This window comes from Carassius auratus, chromosome 29, assembly GCF_003368295.1.
Source record: "Carassius auratus strain Wakin chromosome 29, ASM336829v1, whole genome shotgun sequence".
NCBI classification, from domain to species: domain Eukaryota; kingdom Metazoa; phylum Chordata; class Actinopteri; order Cypriniformes; family Cyprinidae; genus Carassius; species Carassius auratus.
The window spans coordinates 2233432-2257448 of NC_039271.1; the positions used below are offsets into that span (position 1 = coordinate 2233432).

Below are 24017 nucleotides of genomic sequence, written 5' to 3' on the forward strand. Positions count from 1 at the left end.
TTGTTATTTAGTACCAAAATTGATCATAAAAACAAATACACATGAATACAAGATAACATGTTCAACAGCCGACACAACAAAGGGTTCAGTCAGTGCCCCAACAACAGTCATCCTAGACCAGAAGAACTACAATTTTACGAATATACTACAAATGCTAGTCGTCCACTGTTTATGACGTAGCCCGAAACACCGCATAGAAGAAGGGGGACACCTTTCGTCGCGTAGACAGACGTCATCGGCGGAGGGATAGATAGCTGTGAGAGACAGAACAGAGAGAGCAGTGCAGGCAGAGGACTACTAGTACTATCCGCTGCGGACAGAAAGTGGAGTGCGAAAACTCTCGAAACGACAGCTTGCCGTATGCCAATGTGCAAAATTATACAGTTTCGGTAGAGGCCAAGGGATCGAGAGTCAGTCGCAGAAGATTCGAGCTTCGGTCATCTGAAAGAGGAGTGTATAAAGATGTCGTCTCCAAGTCCGGGCAAAAGACGAATGGACACCGACGTGGTGAAGCTGTATCCTTTAAAATATAAACAACACAATTACTGTATCGCTATAGCCGTCAGATATCTCCAGTATTCACGAAAGCAGCCCTAAAACGCGTCTTCTACTGCTTTAAACCCATTCTGGGCGCCCGTCTGGTCTGAAAAACAGTTGTCAAAGCCAGTGTAACGTTAATGGTTTATTGGATGGTGATCAGCTTTTGACGACAAAAGTGTTTTGATGGTTGTCAGCAACAAAGCCAAAATTCATAGACGTTTATTTCTCAAATAACACAACTCAACCCAGAAATTAGGTTTTTCTTGACGTGTTTTGTTCGTTGTCAGTGTTCAAAGGCAGAAATGTTGAGGATTATTTATAGCAGATATGTTGCTCTGTGTCCTTTGAGTGTTTTGTCATCGCGTTTCTCTTCAAATCCACACCAGCGCTTGACATCCGCAGGATTTAATCACATATTTGTATGGATACCGATCGGATACCGATATTTATATGATATCTGACAAAACTAGACGTGTTTTTGAGCATAATGGTGAATGTTAGTATGCATTTGGCCTGCTAGCGAGCTAGCACAACCTCTCAAGCCAGTTATTTATTTATTTGTTGATCGTTTTTGTTGCCGTTTTATAATAAAAACAGACATCTGTAGGCCTTTCAAGACATTTTAACCACGGATTATATTCGCATTACACAAAAACATCAAGATCTTCACACACAGATTGTTGAAATATATACGATTTAAAATGCTCTTTAAATAATAACAAATCCCAAATGAAATAAACTTCACATTCGGCGTCATTTTTTATAATTCCTGTCCGAATGTGTTTTTCTCTTGCATGGAGGATCCATCTTGTTTTTCTGGCTTTTGCTAAGGTCGAATGTTCTTGTTTGGGGGTTAAATGTTTTGACAGGAAATTTAGACTATATTTACCATCTTTCTATTTCTGATTTTAAAGCTTAAAGAACAGGAGAAGTTGTGTCGTGCTAACTAACAGTGGTTGGGTGCGGATATTTGTCTCTGTCACTAGTCCATAAGAATCCCTTTAGTTTATATGACATAACTGACACACAGCAAAAGTTTTCTGGAGTTGTTTTCCGTCTGAGTGCCATGGCTATTATCTGTAACATGCCTTTTATTCGTTATGTGGTTGGGCTGTACTGTCAGTATGTTTTTGTCTAAGCATCTAGAACACGCAGTTCTGTTGTTGACTTTTTTTTTTTTTACGTTTGGTTGATCATTTATTAAGTGCAGTTATGTCGAGTTGTTTTGAACAAAAGGAATCCACATATATTTATTTGGAAAGTTTTCTTGCTGTTTCGGTCTTGTTTAATTTTTGTCGACGTCTACATATTAAAAAGTGAATGATGAAACACTCTGAGATATTTGTAAAGTCAGGAACGGCTCTGGGAATCTCGTTATGTTTTTGTCTAGAGCAGTAGGAACTAGCTTTATGATTGGCCACTCTGTTACTACCCGGAAACTGCAAGTAGGTGGGATTAAACAGTGACAGTATTTCCTACTTAAAGTTGCATTTAAAAAAAAAAATACTGTTAAAATACTTCTGTTAGATGCATTTATCATGAAGATGTTATAAGGTTCATTGCTCTGAAAAGTGTGGACAGTCTAGCTCTGTGGTTCTGTCAAAACATTGCTCTTTGGATGAGGGACCTGCAACCAATAAAGTGCAGCGGTCGGGTTCTGAAAATAAAAATCACAATCATTTTCTCCATAGTGGAATAGGATTTTAATGGTAACTTATAAAATAAAGACAACCTTACTGTGATTTACAAGGATGTTAATGGTGTAATGGTCTTATTTAAATTATTGTTCAACAGGAGATTTCCTGTTGCAAAACCTACATTACCCATGATGCTTTTGAGAAATCTCCACCAGTTCACATAAAGCACTGTGAATGGCATAATCGAGTCATTCTCCTACACTGTCAAATTACTTACTTTTTTGGATGGCATAATATGCATATTTTATAATTATGGCTAAATATATTATATAATTGGCAGCTTAAATGTTATAGTAACCATCGCTCTTTTTTTTTTAATAAAAATTGTATTAAAATAATTATTTTAATTATTGCATTTGCAATGCTTCCTTGGATTGTAGTTCTTTCCCTCATTAAAACTAATGTGCACAATCTTGTAGCTTTGCCTTTTTGCCTAATTTTATGTTTAAAATATAAATTTGTAATGTTGTGACTGACCTTGTAGTTTTTCAAAAAATGACCTTTTTATAATCCTTATGGGAAAAATGAATGGGAAAAATACTTCTGGAAACAAGTTAGCTGAAAAAATAAATAAATGGGCAGGGACTTTTGCACCCATGTCAGTTTTTGGTGTGAAGTCATCTGTTTAGTAACCAATAGCAGACAAGGAAACCTGTTTGGTGATGCTAGTGGTGCAAAAAATACACACTTCTGGAGCCGAGGGGAGAGGTTAAAGGTGAAAGGATTTAATTACTGAGAACAGCTGATGGCAGAAGCAACTTTTTAGAGCCCTACAGGCTGGTGGCAAATATGATCTAAAGGTTTCCACTTAAAGTAATTCAAGGAAGTTTGGAGGTGGAATACATGCATACAGAGATACAGTAATGATGTAATTTACCATCCTGTATTATTTTGGTCATCTGGATCCCACAAAACTTTCACTTAGAGAACATTACCACTTTAATAGTCCAGGCTGTCCAGCGGGACTACCTGTTTGGCTCATGTGAGAATTTATGCGTGGATGTAGGACAGCTATACAATAAAGCGGTGGGTGTACTGACACTTTTCTGTCATTGCGAAACACATGCAAAGAAGCCCACCCTCCTCCAAAATACACTGACATCCATGAGAAAACACAACTTAACTTAAAAACCCATTTCCCTTAAGGGGGAACCGACATGCATGTGACAACTGGGAGCAGGTTTCCAAAGTGCCACCTGTTTCTTGGGACAAGTGTTTGCAACTGGGAAGTGGAGCTTTCCATGCATAAGTTGTTTTCTACATTATCCTTCTAAAATGCACACCTTGTGAAGGGCAAGCAGCAGTGCTGTTATGATCGGACACCATGATCCACGCTCGGTAATTTGCTGCAGGCATCAGAGAGCTGCGGATCTGGAGCACACATTTGGGAATTCACAAAATGAATGTCACAATGACCTCACTTTACCGAGCTGCCTTAAGCACTTCCTAAGCTCGAGAGAGGGAGAGAGAGATGATAACCTGACTTTGAGATCACCAGATACTTTTGAAACATGTTTAAACAGGTCAGAGCTGGCTGTTGGCTTTGCCAGGACAGCATGGAATGGCATAATGTCAATATGTTGTGTAACATCTGTTGCACTTCTTATTTCGCTTATTGTCTTTGCTCAGAGATGTAGGTCTTTTGAATTAATTTATTTATCTGGAACTCAAAGACCTACTGATTTAATCAGTGTGGGTTTCTTTTTCTCACATTGCCAAACCATGTCTTGATCTAATTAGAGCAACTGTAACCAAAGTGCTCTAGTTAACAAGGTCAGTTTACCTAGTCAGTGTAATTTTTTTGTCATTATGAGATCTAAGTCATCGGTAAGATTTTATAGTTTAACTAATCTTTTTGTCATTTTATTTTGATCTACATAGATCTTCAGTTACCATTTAAGTAATTGAAATTTGGCCAAGCTTTAGAAAATAATTAGCGCTAAAACACTAAACTATTGCATATCATATGTGCTATGAATATGTGAAATATAACGTGAAATATAATTTCCACCTGCTGAATGAATAAACAGAGAAAAACGTTACAATTACTTATCCTTAAATCCTGCTCTATTATGCAAAAATCATAATAATGATTATTTTGGTCAATACTTCAATCACGATTATTCAACATCATTTTGAGTGGGTCAAATGACCAAAACTTTTAATGAGTGATTAATTTAAAGATATCAGATATACATTTTCTGTTAATAAGGTCAAAATTACATCTACATTTTAGATACCAGATAAAATGTCACAATTCTCATTACCACAGCAGAATACTAGGGTAACTTAAAAGCCCTCAAATTATTGAAAAATAAATAAACAGTCAGTAATACAATAAAAACAAAAGGCAAAGGTCAAAAACAATAGACCATTAAGGCATGCACCTTAAGCCAAAAGTTCACTTAACTTGTCATTTGTTCTGTTCCATGTCGGAGCACATGCACAGAACAGAAGTTCTTTCGTTCTTTTAAAAACATAAATAAATCTAATAATCATTAATAAATCAAACACATCCCATTTTGTGAAAGTCACGTTACATAATTCTACTGATTTGCACGTGAAGTTTGGGGTTTTATGGAGGAGGAAAAGCGCTCAACTGGAAAGGGGCAGAATGGGGCACAATAATCATTTTATCTAGATTATTGCATTTTTATTATCGTTTGAAGCCAAAATCCAAATTTAATGACAAATCTCTACACATGCATCTTTAATCAAGCTAGAGCAGGCAGGTTTTTGTGTAGTCTAGCTACAGTCTTTTTCTGTCTGTCCAAATATACATTTTACAATGCATAATCAGATATTTTAGGGATTAAATGTGTTGCTGGGACTTCTGTGTCTCAAGCTGTAAACCAAAACGAGAGAATCACTCAATGCTCTTGACTGAATAACTTTAGAAGCTTTAATAAGAATAACTGTATATATAATTCACACGTCACACTATGCAGTGTTTTATTTTTACCTTCATTTCTTTTTAGACTTGAACTACTGTTAAATAGATTCACTGTACAAAAAATACAGTTTGTTTCAGTTGTATCTTTATTGTATTAAATTTGTTTGCAATTTGCATTTTTGTACTTATGTTTAATAAATTATGTATATACATACTGGATGAATCCAAGATACAGTTGCGTTATCTAGATCTTTTAGCTCAGCCTCACAAAATGTGGTCTGATTTCAGTCAGTCTAAAGCATTTACAGAATATTTTAAGAAGGTGAATTATGTACTTTAAAACTGACATTTTATATACACATTCCTTTTTTATTTTTATTTTAAGTAAAACAACGCATTGAATCTGAACCAGCCATGATAAAAGTCTCTTGTATTTAGTTTGTACAGTCTCACTGGCCCAAACTTCTACTTGACATAGCATATTAAATATCAAATATGTTCTGATTATGCCATGTCATGCAGCATTTCAATGTGGATAGGCAAATTATATACTGGATGTTTGCATTATGCCTGGTTAGAACATGGTATCATTCAAGTTCAGCATTCAGAAAGCATATCTTTAAGTGGTGGTTTGATTACTTTTCTAGGTTCGAGCATAGTATATGGAGGTATGCTCTTAACACAAGTGCGGTATATCCATGACTACTTTTCTTACACGACTCATTGATCTGCAGTCAAGGAACTTTTGCACCGTATTATTGTAAACTTGCTTTCACCTTGAGCAATTGTTTGGCAAATAAGAATCATTCAGGGCCTATTTTATAGTCTGCGCAATGGCCACTGGCATCACTGCCAGATCATACATGTTCTTTGAATATGCGCAAACGTCTGCACCTTTAAGAAAATATCCAGGTGTTCCCATTGAGTTGTCCTTGTTTAATCTTGACTACTAAGAAAAAAGTAGAGGATTATAAATGAAAAGCAAGTCTCCTTCAGGAATGCTTTGCGTTTCTATCCACTTGTTGAAAAAAAAAAGAGAGAGCGAGAGATTGACGGTAAGTAACAAAGACGATTACGCAATCCCACTTTCTCTGAGATGCCCGGTTGTCACTGTTTGTAAACAGGATTTGTTAATGGAAGTAAGCTCAGCAGTATGAATGCCCCCTGTAAGGCTGATGCTGGTTGAATCGCTGTGCTTTTCTGCCATGTCCCTGTCATGTTTTTGGCCTGAAGGTTTGTCATAACACTTCAGTGCCATGTATGTGCTGGCGAGGGGGATGGGATTCCTAGTGTACTAGCATCCATTGTTCAGCTCCGCTAAATTGAGGAAAGCTGCAGGGAGTGGCGAAAGTTTTCCAGGGCCCATGCCAGCATGGAAAACCAGGGACATTACAAATGCCCCCTGTGGTTAGTGGAGTGCATCGGATCTCTGTGGTGCTGAGGCAGAGGCCCCGGTGTGTAAGACAAATCGAGGGCTTTATCTGGTGTGATCGGCCTCTTTGTGTGTCAGCTGACATTCGGCCTGCACCAGCCTGCTTTCATTTTCCCATGGAGTCTTGTGCTGCTGCTGTGTTAGTGATTTCTGCTACAGTATAATATTCCCCATTATTCTCATAAATTTTTGCTGTTATAATGTACGTGTTGAACTGAAGTTGCTGAGAAAGGCTGACTCTTGGTATCAGGTTTGATTCCCAGAGAATGTTTGATGAGATGCAGACTTTTAGCTTGAATGAACTGTAAGTTGCTTTTGTTAAAACCATAAACACAAATTTGCAAATACAAAAATAAATTTGCTATCTGACATATGGCTTTAGAAAATGTAGCATGTGAGTTTTTTTTTATATATATACATTTTTTTTTTTTTACTTTTTAAACATTAAAGCATGTCAACATATTCGGTTTCACCAACTACACAAAATAATGATATATAAAAAATAAAAAAAGCATCATATGACCCCTTTAAAGTAAACGTCTCGATCATTTCGTTATCAGATAAGCTCTGTATAACTGTATTTTCCTTCAATTGTGAATGCAGTAATGGACAGCTGTTGTTTGGATTTCCTGTGATTTTCTTATTGTCGTGGTGATATTATGATAACTCAGTTTCACTGGTCCAATCGACCAAAGTAATTCAAATTCATGGATTCATTTATGGCCAGCAAAGCAACACAGTAAAATTTGAATAGTGTTTTAATTTTTTGAATAATAATTACAGATCAATTTTTCAATTTCAGCCTCAGGCTGAAAACAGACGGACTGTAGTTCCTCTTTGTCTGATGATGTTTGGGGATGCACCACATGTTCAAATCCCCCCGAGAATAGAAGGGTTGTGTTTTATAGCAGTCCAAACCACACAACGATTATGTTAGATCAAATCTAAATGCTACAGATAAATGGATGTAATCACTACTGTGAAACTAGATAATCAGATTAGCTTTGATGTATAGGAATATCTTTGTGACCTATATTAGACCGTCTTGCTCTACTAATGTATAATGAATGTCAAGCTTAGGTGCCCTTATTTAACAGAAGTTTGACGTATTGCGTTTGTACGAGTCGTGTAATCAGTGCACAGGTGTTTTATAGTGTAGCTGCAGGATGTTTCAGGTGATCTGGTTGTTTGAACTATTGTGTGTTGCATGCTAATGGACCCTGCCCTTTTCAACCCACAGAAACCAGGTTGATGCACCTGGGGCTGGGGAAATTATACAAATGAAGATGCCAGCAAATCTTTTGAACGAGAGTGTCATTTAAGGGGGGGAAAAAGTATTACTGCCTGATCATGCTTGTTGGATAATTTAATTCTTATTATAAATTCTTTAAAATAGATTTTAGATTTAAATTAATGCATGGCTTTTGATATATTTATACAGTGAGTATAGAAAAGAAAGTCACATTTTGTTGCTTTGCAGCCTGAAATGGAGGCGGACACATTTTTGGTTTTATCCAGTTGTTTTTACTCAGTGAGACTTATAACATCTATGTGAAAGATATAACACCAGCATTTTAAAACCATAATTACAGAGTTGGAAAAAGGGATCACTCCCCCTCCTAAAAATGACTTGTAAACTCAATCAGGTGTAGTTAATCACCTTCTCACACGAATTGTGCCATTGAGATTAGTGAGATCTCTCACAGGAGGTTCTGCAACTCATAATAGCAGCATAGCCTTGTGTTGCCTCAACCTTAAACTTTATGGCCTCATTTATTAGTCATTATCATGAAATATATGGTTACCTCGAAGTCACAGCTGTGTTTGGAAGTTGTTATGAATACTGTATTCATTTGGCATGAGCATTTTAGCTCTGAAAGTACAAATCATGGTTCTTTGTGGAAATGCAGTTGAATTGTACAACAAACATTCTCTGGTCTTACATGGCAATGCACAGTCTCAAGTTTTATACACCAGGGCATTCAATTTGGATTTTGCTGCCTTTGAACTGTGGGTTGAGACAGGCATTGATATGTAAAGTGTGCTGAGGCTGAGATCAGTATTCACAGACTTTATTCAGGCCTCTGGGATCAGAGTTTTCATCCTAACGGAGTGCTTCAGATTGCAGCATTCCACTCGGAATAAGAAACTTGTGATGTCGAAAGGGAGGTTAGCTGCTTTCATACAAAGAATAAATCAAAACAGATTTGGATCCTGCGCTACAGTAGATCAGAATACTTCACCTCAACATGCCGGCAAATCACAAGCCGCTAAACCCTGATGCTGTGGCATATATGACTGTTGATATGCTAAATGGGTTAATTGCATTTTGTAGCATTTCTTTAAGATTCCGTGTGCATGTTTTATATGTAGTTCGGTTTGTTAAAAGGAGACCAGAATGTGTGTGGTCATTCTGAAAATGGCTTTTGGGAAAAATAACACTGATTCTAAGTAGCAATCATTTCCCCTGTAGTGAACAATAAGTGCATCTCAAATGAATCAGAATGGTAATGAAGTCAGCTGCTGGTATTAGATTAAAAATGAAGGTTTGTTGGGTCCCATCATATGGTTTCTACAAAAGAGTATAACACACATGCACATCTGAAACTATTTTAACTGCAGAAAACGTGAGCCATGTTAGGTTCCATGATGTCATTTCCTTTCCTTAAGTTTACAACAGGGAAAATCACATGCAAGACAGTCTTATTTTAGTATTGTTTATTTACTATTACTTATTTTTCAATGTGGAAATAAGCCATTTTCTGTGAATGTGCAAGATTTCCAGTTTATTATTAATAAACTGCAAAGTGCAGTTGGTAAAAGTAATATAATGCATTACATTAATGTGGTAAGACGCACCAGTTTGCATTATCGAGCAGTAAAATTAGCTGTTTTGTACTGCTAAAAATAGCTGGAAGTGAATGAAACCGGAAGCCAGTCCCAATAAATTTACAAATGGCCATGCCCTTTCTTATGGGAAAAATAAGGTGGATGGTATTTATTAATGTGCTAATTTTTTTTTTTCATTTTAGTTTGTCATTTAATTTCCATTTCAGTGCAACTTATAACATCCAAGTGAAAGATTACACCACCATGTCAGAATAAAAGAACAAAAAAAAAAAAAAACGAATCACTGAGTTGGAAAAATTACTTGTAAACTCAATCAGGTGTAGCTAACCCCTCTCAATGGCACGGAAAGCCTTTTGACTTTCAACTGCTACCAGCTGTGGTCATGTTTTAGCTACGCAAGAAAAGAGTTCCCTGGAGCATTTCAGTCCTTGGTAGCGCAACTGAAGCAAACGATCAACCATGGGTGGCAAGGCACTGTCAAAAGATCCCCAGGATTGGAAGTTGTGGACGGGCACATGTCAGGAGATGGATACGACATATATATTTTTTTTATCCAAACTGGATGAAAGTTTATAGAGACAGAGATGTATCCCAACAGACTACAGCAAAAGGTGATTTCAATAAAATTCTGATCATTCTTCCAACTCTGATTCTTTTTATTTATTTATTTTCTGATATGTTGGTGTTATATATTTCACATGGATGTTACAGTATAAGTTGCACTGAGTAAGTCCAGCTGGATAAAACAAGAACTGTGTCCGCCTTCATTTCAGGCTGCAAAGCAACAAAGTGTGATTATTTTAAAGGAGGGGGAGGGGGGGGGGTGATTCTTTTCTATACTTACTGTGGATAAATAATTTAAAAATAAATTAAACTAAAACTTACCTGACTAGACAGCTTAATGGCTTTATGGTACAGGCCCCAGATTTCTGCGTCACACTGTGTGAAATGGCACACATGTACGTCACTTCCCTGAGCACTTTTTTACAATAGCTCTTCTTATTTAGAAGGCACAGCATGCAGTTAAAGGTCAGTGTCCATTTCAGCCGCGTAAGCCAGAGGTCAACTGGACTCAGAGTCCAGCAGTGATGGTCAGCACATTCACTGTGGTTTAAGGTCACAGAACAACTTGCCAACATGTATGTATCCATTATTAGTTATCTCTATGCTCCAAAATTTTATTTTTTCAGTCAATTCAATTCAAGTCAAGTCAATCACCAAGAAGAGGTTATATGTTGAACACCTTTTCTTTTTTGTTTGTAAATTAATTTTAAACCAATTATTTATTGCTTAGTTTTAATATATATATATATATATATATATATATATATATAAGTGAGACCAGTCTGAAACCCACTTCGTAATGACCCATCCATCCATCCTTCAGAACACTTGTGCTCTGTAGTTCAGAATGACACTGATAATGTAAATGTTGAGTCTCAGTAGTAATAATTTCCTGCTGTGGTTTCCTGCATTATTAGTTAACGCCATGAAGGATAGTGTGAATGAGGTTGATAATCTCGCAGGTAAATTGTCTTAGGCACCTGGTTGTGCTTTCCCAAAAGTGAATGGTAGAGCCAGATTCTGCTCTCTCCCCCACCTTCTCACTCATCCACTCCTATACACACACACAGACACACATAAAGTGGCAGCTGCTGCTCGCTTTCAAATCAACAAATGCACACTAATGGGATATGCAGGCACAGCGCATAATGTTTGTGATGTGCACGTTGGCAACGAATATGCAAGTGTGTCATAATGTTTATTCAACAGTTCTTTAGTAAAGATGGCTACGATGACTATGCCTTCAAGAGATGTAATGCAAACAGACTTATCTAGAATTGATCTAAACAGTGCACGCATCTACAACAGTCCCACAGAGCCTATATAGGTGTTTGCACTAGTAGTTTATGAAGCATTATACCACATCACAGCACATACTCTGAGAGTTGATGTCATGTCACAGCAGGGTGGTGTTTGTTCTGGCATAAGGTTGTTTTTGATATAGCTAGATGTTTTTTATCCATGTTAAATATTTGTATACATTGCTTTAATTGCATAGTGGTTTTTATTATTATCATCATTATTATTATTATTATTATTACACGAAATGGACAGTTTGAACTAATTTAAAGGAATAAATCAAACGTTCCATCTGTGTTGGCTGAAGTTTAAATGCTGTGAAGTTTAAATGACGTGCTAAATTGCAAAGAAAGACTGCCAAAGCTTTCTATTGACAGTCTTTAGGAAACATAGTTGCCAAGGAGCCATTAATGCATAAAATCAATGCCATATTCAAAATGTTACTTCATTTCATATCCCCAGCCAAATCACAAATATGTGATGAATTTTTGATGTATTGCCAGTCTTAGTCTAGAGTACAGCAGATGTCCATGAGAGATAAAGACCGTCTCATAGCTGTGCATGTGCCTGCTTATCAAATGAGAGATAATTAATTGGCAAATTAAATAGAGCCCTAATGGAGAGAGTTAGGACAAGGGAAGAGAGATTTTTATAGTTTTTTTTTTTTTAGGGTTTTTTTGTGTGCGTGTGTGTGGATTTTGCTATAGCCAGAAGTTTTACGCAGGAATGGTCACTGTAATAAAATGCAGTTCTCACTAATTCACTCAATCTCTTTCCGAGATCTAACCAGATTTGAGAAAAATCCTTGAACTTTCATGCATGTGACTCCAGAGGTAAGCTGCACACAGCATAACTTCAGTCCTGAGCAGACTTACACAGTGAGTTATTGAGCCAGGGAGCTGGGGAAGGGTGTGAGGTTACACTAGAATAGGAAGTTGTTTTAGGGGTACTGGCATTGGCCATAGATGGCGTCTGTTAAGTTTGACGTCTGCCTTTTATTACCCTGTTTTCACCTGATGCAAATCATGACCCATATTGGCTAAATGGTTGAATGGAATCTTAAACCTCAAGGTGCGTCTTGTCTGTTTCACCATCAGTGAACCTGTGTACTTCCTCTTGGTGTCATGCAGTCTTAAAACTGCCACACTTCCTGTCTTTCATCTGCCCAGCATGAGCGAAATGCTGTGCTTGTGACTGTATGACAGTGAAAGAGGAAAAAAGCCTTCTCGCCTTTTCATAAAAAGTCACTGTTCTGTCAGAGTGCTTTTTATTTTTCTTTAATGTCCATATAAATTGATGGGTATTGTTGGTATAAGTTTTTGGGAACCCATAAACTTCACGTTTGCCATTGATCTGCAAACTTTCACATGCAAAATCCAGTCATTTCAACTGGAATCCATGTTATCTGGTATTTCACCATGGGAATGAAAGATTTCAGATATGATTTTGCTTAAGGTTCATGCTGGTCATGCAAATGTGCTGTGTTGACCAACAAAAAGTTACTTTGTGAGCTGTGGTTCATGCATCGCCACACCATTGCCGATTGAAACTTTTTTTGCTTTCAAGATTTTCTACGGTTTTTGCAAAAGCAAGTTAAGTTGTCAAATTCTCATCGAGAACTCATATTCTCAAAATCTAGTTGAAGTTTTTGATTTGTGTCCAGGCTTGCAGCTCTGTATTAAGGATGCTCATGGAAAATTCCAGGTGGTAACTTATGCACACAATTATACCTTATTATAAGGTTTAAATAAAAATAGTTTAGTTAGATTATGTGAGGGCCCGTGTCTGTCTGTTTTGTAGATGTGTACCACAAGCTCCAGGTTTTTCTTTATTTTTTATAACCAACATTAGTAGATTTGACACTGTTAGTGGACTGAGGTGTCTGAGAGGACTACAAAATAAAAACTCTTTGTACATAATGTCCACAGCCCTTGGCATAAATATAAATATTTTAAACCACAAGACTTTTATGTAGACACTACATGAAATGAACTGGTCTGTGGTAGAATAGTGATGTATTGTCTTTAATCAGCTGTTAGTAATGTGGTGTTTTCCACCCTGTTGGCAGTGGGTAAATATTTTGCCTGCACCCCAAGGCCAGCCGTTAGCATTAGGTGTCAGAGAACAAGATTACCTCCTCTCTGTGTTTGTCTGTAATGATGAATGAATGCGTCTCAGGAAAGAACATGCTGCTACGCCGTTGAGCGTTGGCAATTGATGTCTACCCGCTGTTTTCATCCTGGACAATCCAGAATAAACAGGAGGAATTTTCTCCTGTAGGGAGGGGGCAAACCTGGCTATTGTGTTTTGTGTCTTTTTCGCTAGAGACAGCTTTAATTGCAATTGTACCCAGTGACTCATGCAGTGATTCAGCGCAGAGACCGTCGACTTTACCTGTACTAATAAAATGACCGAGAACACACTCCACCTGTCTGTTAGCCTGCATACCTGTATTTCAGTTTTGTTATGATTTTAGTTTGTATAGTCATTCTCTCGAATCACACAAAGAAATGCACTGTGAAATGCATTCAGAAACAGTGAGACATGATGAATGGCCAAAGACAATTTTGAAGTAGTGACGATGGAAGCATAAATTCCATGGCTGTCTTAGATGCTGGATTTTTCTGTCCAGGCTAGTATGTCATTTTCTCACAACAGACTTCTAAAAGAAAGTGAACTCCCGTGGTTTTCTTCCGCATGGTGTGAGTGTTTAAAAAAAATGTATTTTTGGTCTTTTTCTTTTTCTTTTTTTTTTATTCTAACCCAAATGGCACAGCAGAACAAGGTAACTTCTCTATAAGGTCATGTGCCTAGACGTATGCTTCTCTGGAGCTTTTCGTACACACAGGTTTATAAACACTTTTAATCAAATGTGCATTAGACTGCATTGTGTAACCAACCGCAGCAGCTGGTAGGAATCCATTATCTAAGCGCGTGCTGTTTCAACGTACATGAGTGTTGAGACGATCGGTGCTCGCTCTTGTTCCTTAAATGTATTTGATATTTCTAAATGAGCTGATTGATTGAATCTCATTGGTATGATTAGATTATACGTGTGCGTAAAGGAACACTGGCTCAAGGGTCTCCTGTAGATTATGGCTTAATCCATACAAATCCATTGACGGGGGAGCTGAGATGGGTGAAACGGGTGGGTGTCAAGACCATGAGAAGAGAATGGTTTTGGGTTGCTTTTGTCAGCAGCCAGATTGAGCCTTGGGCAGGAGTTAAACCCTTGTTTAGGAGTATTTCACTAAAGGTTAATGTGCGCTGAACAGTATCAGAGGCGTCGCCAAAGCAAACACAGCGTTTCTCTTGCCTGCATGTTTGGGGGAGGGATGTATCACTGGTTTGATCAATACTACAGTTTGACAGGAACTGTAGTAAGTAGTTAACTCAGAAATTAAAATTGACACCTATGTGTTTTTAGATTTGATTTTGATTTTCAGTAAATTAGAAATTTGTAGTAAAACATGACTCAAATTGTGTCTTCCTGACTCGAAGCTGCTTCAAAAGACCTGTGTCCTGGTTTTATAGTAATTTAAATTTGAAATCTGCTAAATATCATCTTTTGTGTTCTACACTGGAAAAAAAACGTCATGTGTTATTGGGTGACTTGAGGATGAGTGGATAATGACAGAACCATTTCTTTAATGCATGCAGGATTTCTGGACAGTTAATAATGATCTATTTTAAATCTGTGTCACTGATGCCTCAGAGGAGAAACACGTGCCTTTGCAGTTCTGCAGAAGGAAAATTGAATGATCAAATCAATAGAGGTTTTAATGTACATTGCTGATAAATGACTCTCAAAGGGTGAAGGTGGAGAGGAATGTGACCTGTATTTTTCTCCCTTTCTAATATGAATCCATCTCTTCCTGTGTAGCATCCAGAATGAGGGAAAAACAGCAGGCGTCAAAACTGCCTCTAAGGCATGAGGAATGGAGGAAAATCCCAGCAGCCTCCAGGCTTCTGCTTTTCTGTGTGTGTAGATGCTTAGCCAATTTCTTTTGTTTCTATCAAAAAGAGGCTTAATATACAGGTCGAAAAAGTAGTCCCTTGTGTCATCAGGCACAGCCAGACAGCTCAGTGTGGTGCTTCTCCTCTGGAGGTCTCATGATCACAGCAATGGGCACAGATTCTTTAACAGGTCTGCTGAAGCTCCACGCATACACTCACCCTTTTCTTTACCTCACTAGACTCGTCGAGAGCAACCTGTACGGGCTGCCAGACAGCAGAATTACTACCTGAATGGAAACTGATCTCGTGTTAAAGAAAAAGGCGTGTGAAAATCGAGGTTGTTACACATGAGTCATCAGTCAAATCTACAGGATCACACTTTGTTCCAAGTCTCTGTGTTTGTAGAGGATAAGCAGCTAATAATGGGCCTGCTTTGTTCAGATTTGTATCTGTGAGTGTAAAAGCATGAAAGCATTGTGCAGAAATGCACTCTTACTGGGTGCTTCCTCTATTCTCTCAGCCTCTGCAGATGCTTCCCAGCCTAAAATAAATCCATGACGTTTAACACCTTGGTGACCACAGCCTCTTAGAGCTACAACTGACGAAGAAGCCAGCTGGTGTCTTGAAACCGAAAACACTATCCCTCTCTGTCATGCTCAGCCTGTCAATCTGGCTCCCTTGTATCACTGTGGAAAACTAGTGCCATTTAAAAAATATATATATATATCAGTTAATTTGGGGGGGGGGGGGGGGGAATTAAATACAAAGATAGTAAGAAAAAAAAAAATGTGTAAATTAATTACATAAATTAACTTATGAAAATTTTTACTGGCACTATTATTCTTCCATTTAGCACCTTTTCCATTCATGAACCGATCTTTAGTTCTGCTCCTCTCCGAGATAGATTTAAAATGGATATTAAAAGTTATTCTTCAACCTTTTGTGGTATAATATTCATTGGCTCTTCAATGTCAGATTTTTGGAGAAAAATCTCTGCGTAATTACAGTCATTCAGTTCATGCAACTTGAGACCCTTGCATCCAAAAGCCACAATGACTGATAATCTTTCAGACAGCACCTTCCCCACCTCTCCCAGGAGCCCTTCAGTCTCTCGCACCAGATGTTAAAAGGCGACCTCTTGAAACTGACAGCTCCATTTCCCAGCAGAGCCGAGAATCATCAGTTGATACAGGCACTCAACTGGTTAAACTCTCGCACGAGTCACAGGACACATCACGGTTTCAACAGAGCGTAAACATGTTTGCCTTCGTGAGCCAGTCTGGGCAGCGTGAGTATACAGTTTGAGTCACAGTGCAGCCCACACAACAGCTGACACATGACACACACGCGATAACATCATTGGTAACTCCATCAATTAAAATACAAAATGTGACCGTTGGCAAAGTCTGCTTGAGAACTGCGTTTTGGATGCATGTTGTGTTCACACTGAGATGGCAGACTGTGTGTGAGTCTCTAAGAGCATCAGGTCTCCTACATGGTCTTGGTGTGGTGGTGAGCATGTATTGTTTTGCTCAGCGAGGGTCTGACTAAAGCGCTCTCACCAGCAATATGAGAAGTGACAGCCTGACAACCATAGCTAATGACGGGAGTGTCGTATTGAGTTGCCTTGATGCCCTGTGTGCATCAGTCGGAGAGCTGAGGGTCAGGCCCACGGATTGTGTTTTTGCTATCCGATCTGCTGAGCTGAACCTCTTGATAATTATTGATGGTCAAAGAATAGAGGCCAAGTGAGAATCTCAGTTTCTGAGGTTGATCTGTTAGTGTAAATCTGCTCTCTGTGTGGGTTGAAAGTGGGTCATTTTAGTGGGTCCTTACACTAATTATTTTTATTGGTTACTTGTCATTTGGAATTTGATGGTGAATCTGTCTCATTTGACCCTGATTAAACTCTAGCCCCCCCCCCCCCCCCCCCCCCCACTGTTGTTTTGAAGTATTTTCTATCATTTAATTGTGAACTTTAATGTTTGTTTTTGAAATTAGCTTGAAGTCAGTGTTTTTTTTGAGTTTGCCTTAACCATTTCTATTAGTATCGAGAGTAAACATGAAGTCACAATCCTGAGTGGACTCAATGAATTTGTAGTGAAGTTTTATGGACCACAAGGAAGTAAGTCTGATTTAATTATTTACACACATGCTAAACTGAACCTTGTGAAAACCATTCCAGGTCTCACTTCACCCCAAAATCAAAAGGGAATATATTTTACATAAAGCTAATAAATCCCTTTTTAAACCCACAATATTTCCTTCCTGTAATGATAAATAACATACTCTATATAAATACAATTAATAAATTTGTGTGTGTGTGTATTTATATAGTAAGAGAAAATAAATTGTGTGTGTGTGTATATATAGTGAGAGAAAATAAATGTGAGTGTGTGTGTGTGTGTGTATAAAATACAGTAGTTTGAATTGGGATTTATTTAATCGATAATAGAAATATATGCAAAAAAGTAAATGCTTAAATATGATAATATTGTCACAATTGTAATAAATAATGCAAAAAAACTATTTTCTTAAAATAATCAAATTATGCTAATTAAAATATGTATTTTTCATTAAAGTATATTCTTCATTTCTTGCTTCCTTCCAATTGGGCTGAAATTAGACCTGGGCTTGTCCTTGACATGTTTCGTGATATTCACAGAGTCTTTCTTTACCTAGCTCTCACGTCACAACAATCATGACACTTTTGCATATTTAAACATGCATCTCTTACACAACTTGGTTTGGGACATGACCTCATTGTTTACTCTGAAAAACGGCTTGAGACCCTTTTTAATGGTCATATCATCTGCTGTTTAATGCTCTTTCCTCCCTCCTCTTTGAGAGGTAGGAGCAGGTCTTATCTAGGGCTAAGCTTTACCTTTCGTAGTTTGAGCTACTGGCCGCAAGGGTCAGATTGCAAAAGGCTATTTTGGGAGCGAGCACACATTGCACCATGCCCCATATCACACGAGGAGAACAGCACAGCTTCCCATCCACATGTGTACACACCCACACGTGTGTCATTACACACACAATTCATAATTATCTAATTAAGTATTACAGTTACTCCCACACACAGTCACTTTTGAAGACAAAGACATCTATACTTTAGTCATTTATAATTTGCATTTATATGATTATCGCTTGTCTTTTCAAAGTCTGTTACAAGCTAGAACAGATGTGAAATGTTGCTTGAGTCTCTTTCTGTTTTTCCTGTCAGCACCGTATGAAGGGGGCGTATGGAAGGTGCGAGTAGATCTTCCAGACAAATACCCCTTCAAATCTCCCTCAATAGGTAAAGTATTGCTATACATGTATCCCAAAGAAACATAATCAGCTGAGTGCCCTTTAGAAGTCACACACGTTGGTGTGGTTGTGAAATGAGGGGTAGAGTACATTCAAACAATCATACTCGAGGTGTGTACTGATGAAACCAGCACATAACATCCCTGTGATGTCATATTTAATGGTCTGTAAAGCCTGTGTTGTGCAATCAGCAAATGCTGTCATTTGTATCTCAGACCGTTTTAAGACCATTCAGATGTTTATGACACAATATTCATAACAATTAAATACAGTCCCTTCCTCCCAAATTCTCATTAACGCAAAGCAAAGAAAAAAACGAATAATATAAATGCATTTAATTGATTGCAACTAAATGGAACTATCCATGTTCTCACTTTATCTTTCTTTCTTCAATCTCTCTACAGGATTTATGAATAAGATTTTTCATCCGAACATCGATGAAGCGTAAGTTTCTTTAATCTGCTTTTGCCTTCTGGTGATGCTCTGAGGAAAATGTTTGTTTTTATATTCATTTTACTCACACTTATGTCTTTCTAAAGCTGTCCTTAAAAAAAAAAATGTGAAGTTGTTTTGAAAAATGTTCACACTACTCTTTTTCGTTTATACAAAACATACAGTGTACAGAGGCTTTCAAACTAAGTCGACCAAAGAGTGTCCCAACAAAGCCTTTCATTAGTTTTGTGAAGAAATATTTTCTTAAATCTGTCTTTCCTTTTTTCAAATCACATATTTTATTTCTACGCTCTGTGCGACTTTTGACCTCAACTACGGCAAAAAAAAAAAAACTTTTCCATTTGTTTTCAACTGTATTTTTTTATATACTGTTATATACTGTTTTTTTTGCATTTGAAATTCTTTTTAATATATATTTTTTATTTTAGTTGAAGTTGCAGTCATTTTATGTGCTTTTGTAATAAAAAAATTATATATATATATATATAATATTATTATTATTTTATTTTTTTTAGTTAACAATAACTGGTTTTCAGCAAAAAAAAAAAAAAAAGTATATTCACACCAAGAGCGAAATGACAAAGCAAGTAAAAATGGGAAGTTTGCATACCTCCTGCAAAATGTTAGTGGTAACACTATTCTGGAATGGAAAAGTAGAAACGATGTGTTATTTTTTTTGTCCAGGTCAGGGACAGTGTGTTTAGATGTGATCAACCAGACATGGACCGCTCTTTATGGTACGTATTTGTGAGCGCAGTCATTGTGCTTGTGTCTGCTGTTATGAATATTGAGAATAAATGCACAGAAAACTCCTTAGCTTGAATTGATGCTGCCTGAGGAGTAGAATAAAGTCTCCGGCCCTTTAGACAGGTGCACTGTAATCCTCTTACCCTCTCTGAATGAGCTGACACCTGCAAGGTCAGAAAACAGCATCAGCTCCCCAACAACCACACTAAAGCGGCCCCATTCACAACATTCAGTAGTTGAGTTGCTGCCTAGATTTGATAATAGTATTCTGAAATGCTTGATTCTGATTGGTCTGCATTTTGTGTTTGAATAGTTGTATATACATTTATTGGTTGTTGTTGTCTTTGTCTCTCCTCACAGATCTCACCAATATCTTCGAGTCGTTTTTGCCACAGTTGCTGGCCTACCCGAACCCCATCGACCCTCTGAACGGAGACGCCGCAGCCATGTACCTACACCGACCAGAGGACTACAAACAGAAAATCAAAGGTGATTAGAAGAGCTGACATCGTTTGACTTGGTGTTTTTTTTTTTGGTTTAACATCCATCTGGCCTACAAGGTTTATATCTGTCACCTTTATTTAATTTTATTTAGAAATCTAGATCTCTGTTCAGCAAGGATGTATTAAATTGTTCAAATATGACAGATTTGTTTCAGATAAAACCCTGTTCTGTATTGAGCAGCACAGTGGTTTTTAACATTGATAATGCATGTTTCTTGAGCACCAAATCAGCATATTAGATTGATTTCTGAAGGGTCATGTGACACTGAAGGCTGGAGTAATCACTGCAACAAAAATCAGCTTCGTCATCACCGGAATAAATGACATTTTAAAACGCATTAAAAATCAAACTATTTCAGAATATTTCTGTTGTTAATGTTGTTGTTTGTTTTTTTAAGAAGGAGAAATGTAAATTTCTTTAAAAGAATAAACTATTTTAGAAACTTAAGATTTTAGTATTATTTTTTTTATCCTACAGTTAAACATAAGGAGTCTATTTTGTTGGCTATATACATTTCTTGTAATATAATATTAGATTTTTATGTCTAACCATGTTTTTCCCGTCCTTTCCTTTCTGTCCTCGTTTCTATTCAGAATACATCCAGAAATATGCAACAGAGGAGGCTCTGAAGGAGCAGGAGGAAGGAGCGGGCGACTCCTCTTCAGAAAGCTCCATGTCTGACTTTTCAGAGGACGAAGCTCAGGACATGGAGTTGTAGTTAAGGGTGACCGTTTCCCCCCCTTTACCACAGAGACTATATTATTTCCTAACCATGCGAAGCAGACTATAAAAGATTCATATTTAAACAAGGTGAATTTTTTTTTTTTTTTTAGCATTATTATTATTATTATTATTATTACTAAACCAGGATTTGTATGGATATCTAGCGTTGATGATGAATATGGCACCCTCTTTAGGTGTTCTATCTCCACTTCTCGGTGGGTTTTTTTTCTCTCTTTCGCTCTCTCCGTCACCCCAACAAAAGAAAGGCTTGTAGAGTTTCCCCCCTTGATTCCATGTTGGTATCTGCGTAGCTGGAATGCATGTCATGGCCTCCCTTATCCAACTTTTTCTGACGCAGACTGACCAGACAGAGGCCGGGGGGTGCCCTTTATTTTTTTTGTGATGTTACTTAACTGTGTCCATGATGATCTGATACATGAATCCCCTCGGCTTAGACCTTTTTCCAGGACGGTCTTCAGACGGAGTTGTTGCAGATGCATCTGACACGTTTTGCCTCATTACTTCCCTCAACCTCAACCGTTTGATCGATCCCTTTCAATCATCCCAGTGCAAGTAATTTTGAATTATAGATGCTTTCCCGATTGTCCTATGTTTATTTTTTTTACTTTTCATATGTTTGTTTACTCTTTAAACCGCTGTTTTAAGATAAAATCGCTTTAGAGGAATTCCTCTTCTTTTTATTTTGGTCTCACCTTGAGGGGAAAGTTTCCACACTGTATGTTAAAGCCAAGCATCAGGATTTTACAAAACGCTGCTCACCGATCAAGCCCACGATACAGCGCCAGCGGAAAATATCAATACGACTCCCTTTAAGCTCCTTGATTTTTTTTTTTCTTTTTTTTTTTTTTTAAGAGGATGTAGGTGTAGAGGCAAGTCCACCGAAGCTCAACTTTACTTTACTTTTCCACTAGCTCGATGTTTCTGGCTTTTGTTCCCTCTTTGTGGAAGCCCCACACCACAAAACGTGGCTCAACGCTGTGTGACCTTCACAAAACGACCAGGAAGTGACTGTCCTGCTCTACAGAGCACAAATCTTTTATTTTGTACCAACAATGTATGCATAGAGTGTTTTGTCTTTTTCCTCTTTTTGTCTCGCTCCCTCTCTCCCTCTTTACGAGCATCTTTTTTTGTACATTTGCTGTATGATGCAGAAGCGGAGTCATGTAGGACTTTGTTGGTCTAGCCGAAAAGAAAGCTTAAAGAGAAAAGAGACAAAAAAAAAGTTTTTACTTACATTTGTAGAGTTCATCATCTTTTCCTATTGCTTGTGTATAACTATGATAGCTGTTGTTTGACCTCATGTAGATCTAGATAGTTTTACTGGGTGGTGAAATCAAAGTTAGATGTTCATATGGATCTAGGTTTTGTAACCTGCTTGTCCGATATTCTACAGATATTATCCGAAGGATCCCATTTGGTAAGATCTGCCTTGTGGTTTTAGGGGAAAGTCGGGGAACATTGAAGTGGGTTTTTTCGCTGTGACTGTGGAAATGGGCAGATATCTTCTGTATAAAGAGCTTTTGAGTTTCAACCTCTGCAGATATCATCAGTGGCATGTTGGTACTACGGAGAACCAGATTTAGTTTGTGTGTGCGTGTGTGTGTGTTTTTGCAGTATTCTCACAAATCTCGCATTCTGAACTTGCACTTGTAGATCCATTCATCGTCCAAAATGTAAATGAAATGGGGTTGAAGTGAAGAGTACTGATGGAATGGCATATAAGGGGAAGTGTTTCAGTTCGGCTCGTGTGATTTGAGCCAGAGCTGCCTATGTTTTTCCCATGGCTTTTTTTTTTTTTTTTTTTTGAATTAAATTGATGTTTTATAGGCAAAAAATGTGATGTTATAGCCCAAGTCAAGAATTGGCCAAATTGTGCAATGGAAAAAAGAAAAGTCTCAGTTGAACTTTTGAGTCTAAATCGTTTGATGGGGGAATTGTTTATTTTTTGAGACAAAAGAAAAAACACCACTTATATGCCACCTATAGGTATTGTATTAAGAGGAAGTTATCTTACAAGGAGAGAGACTGCATACATTTAGAGGCGGCTTTGTTTCACAGCTTTCAGACACGTATGGAAGAAAATGCTTCTCTGATGTGGTTTGGTTGCCATGCCTAGCAACACACACCCTGACAAACACATACAAACTCAGCTTCTCGGTTTCATTTCTGCTTCATTTTTTTGAGGACTGGACTTAATAAGAGAGACAAGATACGGACATTTAGTTTGACCTATATATTTTTCCTTTTGTTTTTAATTCATGTCAAAGAGTGAAATGACTAAATAGTCTGAGAATCTCAAATAAACATGGATAAGTGTGCTTCCATTCCAATTAGAAATTATACCTTCTTTTTTTTTTTAAGAGAATTTATTTACTAATTTTTGGTTTCCTATTTCTATTTTCCCATGTCAATAACAGAGATGTCCATCCGGAGCAGGTAATACATGATGCAAAAGGTGTTTGGGATTGAAGGGAGGTTTTTTTTTATTTTTATTTTATTTTACATATTTAGTGGGAGGGGTGGAATAAATAAGTGTGTCCTTTTTGTGTTTTGCACCCATGAGCCCCCAGTGCTTACACACGCACACACATCCAGGGGACAGCAGTTATTAATGTTGTGGTCTCCAGCTGTATGTTTGCCTGAGAGAGAGAGAAGAAGGGGCCACAGAGGCTCCCCCTGCTGGCCTTCTCAGCTAATGCATCGCGTCTCTTGCGTTTGTGTTGATGAACTCTCCAGTGCACTTTGCATGCGTCCGGTGTTGAGTCCAGTCTAGTTCAGTCCTGGCTGTCCACTCCTTCAGTCCTTTATACCTGGGCTTCAAGAGGGTGCTCAGACATGGGGCTTATGTGGGCACACAGCAAGGATTTTTTTTTGTTTTTTTTAATAGTATCTGTATCTGATACCTTTGTGTGATCTGCTGATTAAAAAAAAAAACTTTTTTTTCTTTTTTTTTAATTTTTATCCCAGGTATTATGTTAATTTGCCATTTTATTTCCTTATCCATTAATCTTACTCTTTATTTTTG

General features: G+C 37.6%; 1 protein-coding gene across 1 annotated transcript; it reads left to right on the forward strand.

The window, feature by feature from the left end:
- Positions 1-216: 216 nt before the first annotated feature.
- On the forward strand, positions 217-23526 carry LOC113047841 (ubiquitin-conjugating enzyme E2 H). Its single transcript, XM_026209169.1, has 7 exons — positions 217-515; positions 17281-17357; positions 18459-18533; positions 18949-18988; positions 19682-19734; positions 20105-20233; positions 20842-23526. Exons 1-7 carry the CDS (start codon positions 463-465, stop codon positions 20964-20966), a joined length of 552 nt encoding a protein of 183 aa, XP_026064954.1. The 5' UTR covers positions 217-462; the 3' UTR covers positions 20967-23526.
- The last annotated feature ends 491 nt before the right edge of the window (positions 23527-24017 follow it).

What these genes read in the sequence shown, in the direction of transcription:
- LOC113047841 (XM_026209169.1), top strand. Translation starts at nt 463, where the DNA reads ATGTCGTCTCCAAGTCCGGGCAAAAGACGAATGGACACCGACGTGGTG. An exon ending in GTTTTATGGACCACAAGGAA is followed by an intron (nt 17,358 to 18,458) that starts GTAAGTCTGATT and finishes TTTTCCTGTCAG; the next exon opens with CACCGTATGAAGGGGGCGTA. An exon ending in CTTCAAATCTCCCTCAATAG is followed by an intron (nt 18,534 to 18,948) that starts GTAAAGTATTGC and finishes ATCTCTCTACAG; the next exon opens with GATTTATGAATAAGATTTTT.